The following is a 14,393-nucleotide window of genomic DNA, read 5'->3' on the forward strand; positions in this document are numbered from 1 at the left end:
TACCAGTGCTGAAGCGTCCCCCCGGAACTATAAAGTTTTCAAAATAGAAACTTAACAGTAATTAACGTAATCAGATGCACTACAGCGGTCCGGCAGGTGTAAACAGTATTTTTAAATTTAATTATGTAGTAATTTCGAATTCCCTTTAACTCGCCCCACCATATCAGGTATTTAATCTAGCGAACCAGATTTTTTGATTTTTCGGAAGCTGCCATTTAGATTATCTCTCTCTACTAGTCAGTGTCAACACTCGAACATTACTCACCTCGGAGAGCAGCTCAGGCACGGAGATCATTTATGCAATCAGATTACAGGAAATAAATCAAAATCCACCATAATTCCCATAATTGTCCTTACCAGTAAATACAATTCTCTTGGAGACTTCTCAGAGAGTAAGTTTCAGGTTGTAGTATTATTACAGAATGACCACTGCGAATTTATATTGCATTAGCTGTTTTTAGTGGAAGCGCCCTCAATTTGTAGTAGTTATGGTGTTCAGATTAAATTTTCAGTCAATTTAAAACAAGCTAGACAGAATTACACAAAACAAGAATTGAAAAGAAAATTATATTTTGGAAGAACTCACTACAGAAGGTTTCCATTACATGAAAAATATACATCAGCATTTTGTCTATGTACAATAGGCAAGGAAAATTGCAGTAGTCCTTCAGTGGCAGCACAAAATGAGGCAACAAATTAAAAAAAAAAAAGTTTTCATGTACAACAGACCAACACACTCCCCGACATCTTTCGAAAAACCCAGGACTGCCTATAAGACCACCTACAGTCAAAGTATACTTTAAGGTAAGAATCCACAAAAGAAAAAAAACTTTTCAGAGGGCAAGTATGAGGAGAGCTCCAATCTTCAGTTTTTCAAAATGCACTGATCGCAACAAAGGGTTATTGCTAGATGAACCTTTTTGTCTTCCTCATTATCCTGGTTGGCACTGGTGCTCGAGTAGTGTGGTGCAGTCTTTCCACCTTCTAAACTTCTGTTTAATGCAAAATATATTTACTGAGCAATTTGACAGGAGGCACTTTTGAAAGACAAATTAAAATTAAAAAATATTCTTGCAACATACTGCACGTCTGATGAGAATCTTCATTTCCACAAATTCACTTTAAACAAAAACTCATACAAGATGTAATCCTGTCTTTGTTTTCATGAACACACTCCCCCCCCAATCCAAAGAATGAGTACCTTGTGCTTCTACAAGACATAATAAACTCTAAAATCCCGAAGAAGTGAGAGCAAGAGGAAATCTATCATGAGACACATGCTTCACCTTTCAAAAGATACCTTATTCATTTGGGTCAAGGATAGCCACACAAACCCAGGCAGAACTTTCTGGACCAAAGTAGCCAAGTTTAAAAAACCTAAAAACTCTCCCCACCAAGATCTATTCACTAGTCTCGTCAAAATAATTTGTAATAGAAGAGATGCACACAAAAATAAAAAAATAAGGATGAGAATCTTCGAGAATCAACAGGATTCCTGTTCCAACTAAAGATGCACTATTTATTTGGTATTGTGTGTGTTGCCGGGTGAATATGAAATATGAACAGTTTATATATTATCTGTTTAACGTTGGTGCTATGTACACGTCTTTACAAGTCTTCCTGAAAATTGAAGCAGTTCATAGACTTCAGAGGAGGGAAAAGACATTTTTGGGGTTGGCACTTGCTCGGCCTTGTGTCACCGCTACTACCAGCCGTCTCGTTCTGATGCAGCTTATTTTGCCAGCATGAGTCTGGCGATGTTCGATAAGAACAACTCTGGCGAAAGGTGGGCAGAGTGCAGGAAAACAGTGCCATGATTCTCAACCGGAGACCTGTAAATGACAAGCACACACACTCAACAATAATCGAGATCATACCACGTTTAATCAGCTGCCAACCCAACTCACGCAGAAACATGTTCTCAACGACAGGTCAACGCAGGATGCTACAGATATCATCAAAAGGCTTGTCTTGTATCATTTCATCCACGTATAAAGCTGAGCATTTTACTGGAACAGTTGAAAAGTTAAAAACTGTTTTCAAGCATTTAGCATAGGAGAGGTCCACCTGGGATTCAAACTAGCAACCTTCAAGTCCACATCCTTAATTGCAACGCTCCCTGCTGCCCCAAAAGTGTGGGTGGAGCCTTAGAGATCAGACACTGAACTCAGTACCTCTCTCTGTCCTACAAGTGCTCTGCAGACCACACCAACTCCCCACGTACAGGGGGGGCCGCCATCTCAAAACTGCGCCTGTGGATGGGCCACAGCTGAAGCCGATCCCCCTTACCCTGAAAACAATGATGCTACAAGCTGCAGGATGAGTGTCACTCAAAAGCAGTCTCTTGGCTCTTTCTAACACATCGGGCAACTTTCCTTTTGAATTCTCCATTTCTGTCTTCTCGCCATTCTTTCTGTGGGACAAAACGCAAACAGCCCATCACACAGCGGACCTTTACAAGTGTAATAGTTTATTAAAAAAGGAAATATTATACTAAGCACTGATTAAGGCTACAGCCAAAGCTCCAAAATAAACATACTGCAGCGTCTACGTTTGCAGGTGAATCTCCGTTGGGATCTGCTAACATGGATATGACGCTAATCATGATGGTTTCCACTGTGTGGATAGGGAGCCAGCGTTCCTCTGGTTTCTCATAGCCGTATTTGTCTTCTCCAGGCTCATGCAATATCGAAATACATACATCGCCGTTCTTGTCAACTAGAAGCGAGAGTGGAGGCAAGGGCATTAGGAGTGAGGGTATTATTAATATTCCGGAGGGTTCTAAAGTGCTCCATCACTTACCGTTGGGGTGCCATATTTCAGTGATGAATTTCAATTTGGGCGGTCTGAGGGGATAGTCTTTAGGGAACGTAAGGTGTGCTTTAAACACGCCTCCTTCACTGTCAATGAATGGAAAGTGAGCATTAATACATGTACTGGGGAAAAAAAAAAAACAATTCCCAACTACACCCCACAATGAGCAATTTACTGAAAGTACATAAATGGGCAAAAGAATTTGCAAAGTGGATCTCCCAAAATTGAGGTGTTGCAATGTTATGACCTATTAACGTGAAGTTCCCAATTCAAGCTCCTTTGTACTTACTACAGGGTATCGGGTGGGCCAATGATTAGAACTTCCCATCGATAGAGGTCGCTGTCATCTATCAAGCCTGCAGAGAAGCCCTCTACTGGGTTCTTATTCAGCTCTGAAAGGAGAACAGAAATTTACAAACTGCACTGTGCGACTGCACTATATATTTATTCCTGAAGCTGAAGTCCCAGGAAACAGGCAGATAGGCTGGCAGGTAGCTGCCTTTGCATTACCAGCATGTTTGAACGTGTTCTCCTTGCTTTGTCAAGGCCATTGGGAAAGCGTACAGCTAGGCTGTATACAGGTCTGAAGTCCCCCCAGGGCTACCATAAGCAAAGAGGTCTTAGCAGAGAGACAAAACCTACCACCTACATTAGGCAGTGGTGATATACAACTGCCACCACTGCTAGCATTGGCCATGCTAGAAAATAAAATCTGAAGCAGCACAGAAAGGACCGGTACGGCGAAGGGTCGCAAATGGCAGTTTAAACACCAGAAACTGGTTTGAGATTCTGAACACCGCCAACAGGAAATATCAAGAAAAGTTACATCATCATCGCCATCACATTAAAGGAAATTAATGTGGAATAATGCCAGATTTGCATGTTAAAACCTCACATGAGTATGCTGAAGAAAGTCGGTAGCTGGAAAGAAAATGACAGCACAAAGATCAAGCTGAGATGGAAGGAACGCACCAGAACGTCATGTAGACAAACTCCAAAGCAGTGGAAAAGGGTTTGCACTTGTTATTCAATGCGTCTCTTCAGAACACCAACTAATTTGTGTTTAATAGGAAGGTAAGAGGAATTTTACAGTGATTTCAGTCCATTTGTAAAACAAGTGCCAGCTGCTTTAGTAAAACTGCAAAATACTACAAAATTTATCTTTGACTACACTCAGTTAAAAAAAAAATCACAATGGCATGATTTATTTATTAAAATCAGATTTCAGTTTGCAGTCCATTCAATGTGTCATCTTTTAAATGTTCTTTTTAAGTGGAATCTGTTTAAGAGAAAGAAAAATTAAGAAAAATTCCTAACGGAATTTTAAGCATAAATGGAAGAAATAAAGAATTAGTATTGAAAACAATGACTTATGAATAATATCCCAAAAATGATCGCTATCGACCAATATGAAATATATATTGCATTTTGCCATATCACCCAGCCCTACTTCCTAGTTTTTAAATGCAGTCCTGATGGCTGCAGGCTTCGGTTTTCAGAGCTATTTGACAAATAGGTTTCTAGAATTTGACATAAACTGAGAAAGATACTTTATTTTATCCATGCAACACAGATATAGGTACAATTTTGTATTTATTTTTATTTTGACTTATTTTGGAATAAAGAGCAAGTCTATACTGCATAGCTGTAGTTGTATATTTGCAAACTATTTCAATAAGTGTTTCTGACATCTCACATGTGGCTCAGACTTACAACTGAACATTTAAAACACTTTACTTGTGTGTGTGTGTGTATTGCTTGCATTGCTTTTCTACCTAAAAATACAGATATGATTTCTGGTCCATTTCATTATGGGGATTATGAATATTATGCAAGAATGACAAAACAACAAGCCATGTAATGTCAGGGAAACCCAAAACAAACAATCTATCACTTTGTGGTCTATCATTACTGTGATTGCAAATAAATCTTACTTCCATTATTAGAGTTACTGAAAAGTAGGTCATTAAAATGGACAGATAGAAATAAGATCAAGCTAAATTGGTTTTCATAAAGACCAGAAGGACAGGAGGGTTCACCCCACGTAAAGCTAAACTGGATGGAAATTGAGCCAAGGCTGAGGGTGTCTGCAGTCAAAAAGTGGGGCACCTGATTCAGCCTGATGGCTACACATACAAACGTGTAACTGGAACACTGCTGGTGTACATTCCAGAAGAACGATGCTGGACAATCCATACAGGACACTGAACCTGAATACCTCCAAGAAAATACCCAGGTGCACAAATGGGATGAATGTGACAACTGAGCAATTAAATGTAATGTAAATGGCAATCTTCAGATGTTTTCTATCAAATTTAAATACTTTTGCATTCAGCTGGAGAGATGAATGTAAGTTTTTAGCAGTGAATGTGAAAGCAAGCCTGGTCCTGCGCCAAAGGTTTTGAATGTTTGATTGGGATTAGTCATAAACTAGCACCTGCGTGCAAATAAAACACCTAAAATCAATCTAAGTATCCTTCAGTGAATCTTGCCAAGAATCCAGGGAAAAGATCATCAAACCGGGACCCATTCTTTTAAAAATCAGTATTGGGGACAGCGTGTGGTGCAGTGGGCTAAGCCTGTGTGCCTGTAAGCAGCAGGTCACAGGTTCAAACCCAGCCACAGCATGTCCGTGGGTCCTTGAGTAAGGCCTGTAACCCCCAGCTCCCTGGGCGCCATTGCGGGTGGCAGCCCTTCGCGGACAGCTTACTCTACATGGAGCAAGCTGAGGGAGGCGTAAAGACAATTTCCCCACAGGGGATCAATAAAGTATCAATTATTATTATTATTATTGAAAGCAAGTAAAATTGTCTGTAAGCCTTGCAATTTCTTAAGAACTCCTGATTCCTAAAAACGATACATACAGAATCAAGAAACCATTTACTGTACACCAGTGTTTCTGAACCATTGCTCCACAGCCCGAAACGGCCTCTAATGGTCTCTGGTACTGTGGCAGGGAACCACGGTTCTGTTTGTAATGGGCTGCCACATGAAGAAAAACCCGACCTTCTGCCTAGGAAAACTCCTGAATGAAATTTCCCAAGGGGCTAGATTTGGGTGATATAAACAATATATCTACCAAAAAAAGAGAAACTTTAATATTAAATTGTCAAGAAAAATTGCTGATATCAAAGAAATAAATGCAATTCTAACCAATGATATGATAGTCTTTTCAGAACAGGCAACTTACACCAAACAAATACAGATCAACGCTACTAAGGTAGCAGAGCATGCCACATGCTACTGTTTTGATAAAATCATAGAAGAGATAAACACTTCCTCCGAGGAAACTCAGTGTCGGTGAAAAAATTGACAGCCGCAACATATTTTTAAGAAGTAGATACTGTGGATAAACAAGATAAAGAGCTCTTTTCTACTGCACCAGGTACCATACCAGGTACCATACTTTTAGTACTTTCTCAAAGTAGGTGAAATAAGTAGGTAATTTACTTACAGATGAACAGCAGTATTAATATTTTTCGCACCGCAAATGCAACCTTTTCCTTGGGTTTCGCGTGTTTGCTGTTTGTAGGCGTATCAGCGGACGCCTTGGGCCACCTCTAATTGGTGAGAATCACCGTCACACAAGGAGGACAGGCTGAATTTGTAAAATTTATCACAACTTTAAGCCTTGGGTCAGATGTGCTGTACAATGCATATCCTAAATCGCAGCTTTTGCAATATGCTAATCATTTCAAATTGTGATTTTGATTATCTTGCTGTGTCTCAAATCACACTTAACAGGAACATTATGTCATTTTGACAACGCTTTGCATTGTTCTACGCGACATAGATGAAGGCGGGAAATATACTTACATTTTACATAAACAATTTATTCATTCAATTTACAGTAAATGTGCTATATCATGATATGTACTGTTATTGGGATATAAAATTACCTATATTGGTATAGGAGATTCTGGTTATATTGCAACAAACTGCTTTGATATCGTGCGCATGCAGTGCGCTGAAACGGTGACCACCATGATAATTTTGGCTCAAATTATGTCAGATTATCAAATTCTGTCAATTTTGTTTGATGTATCTGGCCACTTATACTTTCTGCAGTTTAAAGTCCAGCATGCAGCAAACTGTTGATGTATACTGAAAACTTGTGCAAACTCAAACTGGATATACTGCAAACCTATTTCATCAGTCAAGCTTTGCCATAGAGTAGAACACACCGAATGCAAGGGTTTGCAGTCACAGACCCTAGTAAGTAGGGTATCCACTTTCAATCTCAAGAATATAAGACAACCAACATACTGTATTGGTTAAAAATTGAACACAGCAATTTTTTTTTTTATTACAGGACAGGTGACAACTCTACCAGCAAAGCCAAAGCTGTCGAAAGCATTGAAGGAAGGACTAACTTCACATTATTTTTTACACGCATCTATTAAGTCCAAGATGTTTCTGTACCGTCTGGTTTGTTAATCTATATGAATTATTTCATTTTACTTTCAGACTTTCGGTTATGGGGCAGCATCGTAGCACTGTGGTTAGCACTGTTGCCTCATACCTCTGGGACCAGGGTTCAAGTTTCCACCCTGGATCCATGTTCATGGAGTTTGCCTGTTCCCCCTATGTCATCATGGGGTTTCCTCCAGGTACTCTGGTTTCTCCCAAGTCAACAACATGCTAAGGTAAACTGGAGTCCCTAAATTGCCCATGTATGTGCATATGGTGCGCGAGTGTGCCCTGCGATGGGATAGGCACCTCATCCTGGGTTGAACCCTGCCTTGTGGCTATAGTCTTCAGGATAGGCTCCATGCCCCCCCCCCCCGCCGCAACCAAGTGGTTACAGAAAATGGATGTATGGACTTTGTTTCACAGTTTTAAATTAAAATACATACCTTATGTCAGTGCTAATCACAGGACTTTTTATCATAGCAGTGTTTCCCCTACCATTATATTACAGGGGTGCCCCACCCCCCCTTGAAGGTCAAGTTTATTTTATGTTCTATATAGCACCAGATCACAACAGAAGTCATTTAAGGTTACCTTTCCTATAGAACAGATCTTTACATTGTACTTCTATAAACAAACTAAATAGCCTTATGTTATTTATCTCATTCACACAACAACTTGTCATTTCTGTCTCTACATGGTCGCATGTTTACAATTCTACTCTGCTCTCTGTATCGCACATTACGGAGTTCCGCCGTGATGCGCAGACAGACACGTGCGCGCACACACAGGTGAGCACACTCCCACCAGTATCTGATGATCTGGTGAAAGCTGCACACTTTGTGGATAATTGTCATAAAAATAAATGTTCTGATGTTTAGTTCAGTTCTTAAATTGACTGCTGTCATTAAAAGAAATACATGGACACCATGAATCCTGTCGGTGTCCTTCTGAACCCCTAAAATTGTAAACATAGGGGAAACAATGCCATCCATCCATCCATCCATCATCTCCCGCTTAATCCGGAGTCGGGTCGCGGGGGCAGCAGCCTCAGCAGGGAGACCCAGACTTCCCTCTCCCCGGCCACTTCGTCTAGCTCCTCTGGGGGGACCCCGAGGCGTTCCCAGGCCAGCCGAGAGACATAGTCTCTCCAGCGTGTCCTGGGTCTTCCCCGGGGCCTCCTCCCAGTGGGACATGCCCGGAATACCTCCCCAGGGAGGCGTCCCGGAGGCATCCTGATCAGATGCCCGAGCCACCTCATCTGGCTCCTCTCGATGCGGAGGAGCAGCGGCTCTACTCTGAGTCCCTCCCGAATGACTGAGCTCCTCACCCTATCTCTAAGGGAGAGCCCAGCCACCCTGCGGAGGAAACTCATTTCGGCCGCTTGTACCCGCGATCTCGTTCTTTCGGTCACTACCCAAAGCTCATGACCATAGGTGAGGGTAGGAACGTAGATCGACTGGTAAATCGAGAGCTTCGCCTTTTGGCTCAGCTCTCTCTTCACCATGACAGACCGATGCAGCGCCCGCATGACTGCTGACGCCGCACCGATCCGCCTGTCGATCTCCCGCTCCATCGTTCCCCCACTCGTGAACAAGATCCCGAGATACTTAAACTCCTCCACTTGGGGGAGGACCCCATCCCCAACCCGGAGAGAGCACTCTACCCTTTTCCGGCTGAGAACCATGGTCTCGGATTTGGAGGTGCTGATTCTCATCCCAGCCGCTTCGCACTCGGCTGCGAACTGCTCCAGTGAGAGCTGAAGGTCACGGCTCGATGAGGCCAACAGAACCACATCATCCGCAAAAAGCAGAGACCTAATCCTGAGGCCACCGAACCAGACGCCCTCAACGCCCTGGCTGCGCCTAGAAATTCTGTCCATAAAAACTATGAACAGAATCGGTGACAAAGGGCAGCCCTGACGGAGTCCAACCCTCACTGGAAATGAGTCCGACTTATTGCCGCCCATGCGGACCAAACTCTGGCACCGGTCATACAGGGACCGAACCGCCCTTAAAAGGGAGCCCGGTACCCCATACTCCCGGAGCACTCCCCACAGGACCCCACGAGGGACACGGTCGAATGCCTTTTCCAAGTCCACAAAACACATGTAGACTGGTCGGGCAAACTCCCATGAACCCTCCAGAACCCTGCTGAGAGTATAGAGCTGGTCCACTGTTCCACGGCCAGGGCGAAAACCACACTGCTCCTCCTGAATCCGAGGTTCGACAATCCGGCGGACCCTCCTTTCCAGGACCCCCGAATAGACCTTACCAGGGAGGCTGAGGAGTGTGATCCCCCTGTAGTTGGAGCACACCCTCCGGTCCCCCTTCTTAAAGAGGGGGACCACCACCCCGGTCTGCCAGTCCAGAGGTACTGCCCCCGATGTCCACGCGATACTGCAGATGCGTGTCAACCAGGACAGCCCCGCAGCATCCAGAGCCTTGAGGAACTCTGGGCGAATCTCGTCCACCCCCGGGGCCCGGCCACCGAGGAGCTTTTTGACCACCTCAGCGACCTCCACCCCCGAGATAGGCGAGTCCACCCCCAAGTCCTCACACTCTGCTTCCATATCGGAAGGCGTGTCGGTGGGATTGAGGAGGTCTTCGAAGTACTCCCTCCACCGACCCAAAACGTCCCGAGCTGAGGTCAGCAGCGCACCATCCCCCACCATAAATAGTGTCGATGCTGCACCGCTTTCCCGCCCGGAGCCGCCGGATGGTGGACCAGAATCTCTTCGAAGCCGTCCGGAAGTCGTTCTCCATGGCCTCACCAAACTCCTCCCACACCCGAGTTTTTGCCTCAGCGACCGCCAAAGCCGCATTCCGCTTGGCCTGCCGGTAGCCGTCAGCTGCGTCTGGAGTCCCACAGGCCAGAAAGGCCCGATAAGACTCCTTCTTCAGCTTGACGGCATCCCTTACCACCGGTGTCCACCAGCGGGTTCGGGGATTACCGCCGCGACAGGCACCGACCACCTTGCGGCCGCAGCTCCGGTCAGCCGCCTCCACAATGGAGGCACGGAACATGGCCCATTCGGACTCAATGTCCCCCGCCTCCCCCGGGATATGGGAGAAGTTCTGCCGGAGGTAGGAGTTGAAACTCTCCCTGACAGGGGATTCCGCCAGACGTTCCCAGCAGACCCTCACTATACGCTTGGGCCTGCCAGGCCTGGCCGGCTTCCTCCCCCACCAGCGGAGCCAACCCACCACCAGGTAGTGATCGGTTGACAGCTCCGCCCCTCTCTTCACCCGAGTGTCCAAAACATGCGGCCGCAAGTCCGACGACACGACTACAAAGTCGATCATCGAACTGCGGCCTAGGGTGTCCTGGTGCCAAGTGCACATATGGACACCCTTATGCTTGAACATGGTGTTCATTATGGACAGTCCGTGACGAGCACAGAAGTCCAATAACAAAACACCGCTCGGGTTCAGATCGGGGGGGCCGTTCCTCCCAATCACGCCCCTCCAGGTCTCACTGTCGCTGCCCACGTGAGCATTGAAGTCCCCCAGCAGAACAAGGGGAAACAATGCATAGTATGAAATAGGAAAGGAGAGAGCCAAATCTGTTTTTAAGATGAACACACCACAAGCTTTCCAAAGAATTCTGTAGCCCACCCCGCATCTTAAAGCTAAACTAAAAAGCAAAAAAAGAGCAAAAGTAATTATAACAAATGTTGAATTTTTGTTAACTTTGAAAACGTGTAATTCCACAGCACACCTAGCACAAGTAGACAAGTATTAACTGCTAACACACTCTGGCCACAAGCACATAAAGAAACAACTTAACCCAGCTCTCTATAAGTAACTCAATTTCACTGTACAAAACCAGTAGCTGCTAATAGATATAAATGCAACCAGAACAAACCACATGACCAGGACCTGATAAGCACAGTTCTCCAAATCCCCATCCCCCTAAAGACACAAGGAAAGACACCAGGAGCACTACCTGTCAAGCCAACTGACCTGCTGACTTACAAATCAGCTCTAGGCCTCTCTCATTACCTTTGACGACCCACCAGCTGGGTCACTATTATTTATAAGGACCCAGGAAATTAAAAATTCTGCAATCTGTCTTCTTAATCATCTATCCAAGAGATTTTTCAGTCATCAGTTTAGCTTGTCTAGTACAGTAATGCACAGTAATATTCAAAACTAAAACAGTAAAATAACAGCACCCATTTAACTGGGTATTAAAATGAAGTGAGCTATTACCAAAAGACAGATGAGTTATATTCTCATATTTCCCAGTTTTGCCAGGATTTCACCAGTGTGCAGTCACAAAAGCTTGGTGTAACAATGTGAAATACAGCATCTACAGAATGGATATGGATAAATTATTCAGATGAACCTAAAAACCCCAAAAAGCCACTCACAAGCTTAGCACACATTATAAGGACTCCTACAAGGCTCAGCTTGTTAGGGCCTGAAGAAAATAAAACTACAGCATTTTATCTGATGCAGCCACATGAAGTTTCCAGAAGTTAATCAAGGACTGCACTTTAATTCAACATATTTCATGCGCATTTACATACAATCTTATGCATTTAAGTTCTGTTTCAAAGAATGATCCATACTAGTCAATCTAGTCAAAGATGACTATCCATAACACACAAGTGCAGATCTCCTCAGCAGAAAACCACATCTAATACATGCTCCTTGGGGACATGTGGCAGAGATATGAAATCTCAATATAACATGGGAGCAAATCATCTGCTGACCTTTTCCATGCACTCATCCAAAACATGCATTAAAATCAAAGTAATAAAAGTGGCCTTATAAGAAAATAAACAAGCCCAGCAAACCCAGCAATATCTTAACATTCCCAAGTTGGACCGTAATAGCTTAATGAAGTTAATAATTAACTGTACACTCTTAAGAGGTGTGACAGCTACATACATTTACAAAGAATGACAACAAATTTAAACAGAAGAAACCGCACTAAACACTGAGGTCTTGTGTACAACGAAAAAGCAATCCCAGCACAGAAAACTCTACCTGAGACACTGCAAACACCTGAAAACACAACCTCAGCAGAAAAATCAGAACCCAGAGAAATCTTATGTTCTGATAACCTAAAAAAAGGTTGTCGCCATAACACTACTTTACCAGGTGGGAAGAAGGCACCGATTTCAATGCTCTCCAGAGGGTACACAAACCAAGAAAAGTCACGTGACAGACTATGACATTCTTCGGGAATTTGAGGCCAAAAAGTAACAGCAACATTTCCCTGCAGTGAAAGAAACATCTAAAATCCGGCAGCATGATTGGTGGTAAAAATTCTTCACTTGCTATCCTCATGTGCAGTCTAGTACAAACACTGTATCTCAGCGATTCAATAGTCACTTAAAAGCAGGTGGAATGTGGACTTTCAGGCCAATGCAGCATCGGGATAAACCATCACAGCCTAAGGACCCAGGTGACTATCTACAACTCCTATTTCCTCCTTTACTATGCTAAAGTTTTAAGTTTCCTTATATAACAGATAAAATTGGTTTCTAAAATGTACATTGTCAGTTTCTTCTTATTAAGAAGTAAGGTGGAACAATGACTAAGAAAAGGTGCTGGTTCTGGAGTGACTCCTAGAGGTATATAACGCCATAAAAGTCACCGACAGGGTATGTGCCACCGCATGAAAGAATCAGCACTACCTCTTACCCAATGACGGGTGTCCATTAGACACCTTAAAAAGCACGCGTTTTTCAGCTTTTATACTGCTGTTTTGTCTCTCCGCGTCTAATGAGCCAGATCGACCTGCGACTAACAGAATATAATGCTTAAACTTTTTCAAACAAATTATGGTAAGTTTATCAGTCGTGCTCGTAAGCTAACAAATACTAAACGTTTATTCTGCATTTCCTTAACTGGATTCTTTAACTAAAAAATGCTGTAATTGTAAAAAAAATCATGAGGAGGAAAGAAGGCACCCATGATAAGCAACAAATCTGCATTTCGCGTATTCCTGTCACAGTCGGCCTAATGCAAGTGCCAGGGGCTCGAAGCACATGGGCCGGAGGGCGCTTGCGCAATACAGCCCGGGCCGAGGGCACATGCGTATTGCGACCAGGCCAAGGGCTCCGCGCAAACAGCCCGGATCCCAGCTGTCATTCAAAGCTCCGTCAGAGCGACCCAACTGGGGTACAAAGGGCTCGCGCGGCGGTACCAACACCGGCGTCGTTGCAAGAAAATGTCGCATGCTGGCTCCTAACATACACTGAGTTTTGCGAGCAAGTAGATCGGCGGCCAGGCCGGACTTAACCCTTAACCCCCGGCGTGCATTTAGCCGGACGGCTCGGTGTTAATTAAGCTCCGAACAAAGGGACAGGCATCCATTACTTACAGAAGCGTGTGTGGCTGCGCCGGGAAACGGGGGTCTGCTGGCGGGGAGAACGGCTTCCAAGTCAGTATAACGCACTCAGCAGACCCGCTTACGGTACCTGTGCATCAGACACTAAGAAAACCAACTCCGGCATGGCCTGTCAACGGCCAGGCGGCTATGGACCGAGCCCGGAGCAGTCGAACTTAAGAGGTCCACTTCTCTGTCAAAATAGTCCGGAATGCGGGTATCTGCTAACACGCTTTCGGGTTAAACCACGACGGTGCGGCTAAGCTAGTTCCAGCCGTCTCCGCGTTTACCTGCCAGCTGTCTCCTGAGTAAGAGCGCCGACTGCGGCTCCGTCATGCTTTTGTTTCTCAAATCGACGGGAGTTCCTGGCGGTTCGCGTCGATTTTCGGTCGTTAGGAGACTGAAAGCCACCCCAGTAAACAGCGACAGTCCGTAGCCGCCACCGTCGCTTCCCAGACGGAGTTTCGCCAAGTACTCTGGCCGCGAGCGCGCATGCGCACAAATACAAGCCGGCCGCTGCGAGACGGCCCGGGACGCGCGCGTGTAGCCTGTCGACTTCGCACCATTTTGGGAAGTTCTGGCGCAGAGCGCGAGCGAGGGCCGCTGTCATCGGTGCTGCCACCGTCATCGATAGTATCTCCATCGTTAATTATTCAGCTACCCCTTGATAATTTTAACTGATTTAATTTTTAAAACGTTTGCTTTCTATAATCACGGCATATAGTTTTATTTGTACAGCATATTTAACAAACACATTATTCATATTAACATACTGAAAGACATAAATTTAAGTAATGGAATAGAAGCTTATTAAATGGGAAATA

The 14,393-nt window shown here is 44.4% G+C and overlaps 1 protein-coding gene across 1 annotated transcript; it reads right to left on the reverse strand.

Annotated features, from left to right (window-relative positions):
* Positions 1–553: 553 nt before the first annotated feature.
* On the reverse strand, positions 554–14,066 carry ube2g1a (ubiquitin-conjugating enzyme E2G 1a (UBC7 homolog, yeast)). The gene is made up of 6 exons (XM_049018115.1): positions 13,860–14,066; positions 3,104–3,206; positions 2,803–2,900; positions 2,540–2,718; positions 2,290–2,413; positions 554–1,832 (listed from the first exon to the last, which is right to left on the reverse strand). Exons 1-5 carry the CDS (start codon positions 13,903–13,905, stop codon positions 2,327–2,329), a joined length of 513 nt encoding a protein of 170 aa, XP_048874072.1. The 5' UTR covers positions 13,906–14,066; the 3' UTR covers positions 554–1,832; positions 2,290–2,326.
* Positions 14,067–14,393: the final 327 nt, after the last annotated feature.

The sequence above is a fragment of the Brienomyrus brachyistius genome, chromosome 6 (genome assembly GCF_023856365.1).
Source record: "Brienomyrus brachyistius isolate T26 chromosome 6, BBRACH_0.4, whole genome shotgun sequence".
Lineage (NCBI taxonomy): Eukaryota > Metazoa > Chordata > Actinopteri > Osteoglossiformes > Mormyridae > Brienomyrus > Brienomyrus brachyistius.

Excerpts from the sequence above, each read along its gene's own strand:
- ube2g1a (XM_049018115.1), bottom strand. The coding sequence starts at position 13,905 with ATGACGGAGCCGCAGTCGGCGCTCTTACTCAGGAGACAGCTGGCAG. Across the intron at positions 3,207-13,859 it reads ACTCAGGAGACAGCTGGCAG|AGCTGAATAAGAACCCAGTA; the intron begins GTAAACGCGGAG and ends TTCTCCTTTCAG. Across the intron at positions 2,414-2,539 it reads CTGCAAACGTAGACGCTGCA|AAAGAATGGCGAGAAGACAG; the intron begins GTATGTTTATTT and ends TTTGTCCCACAG.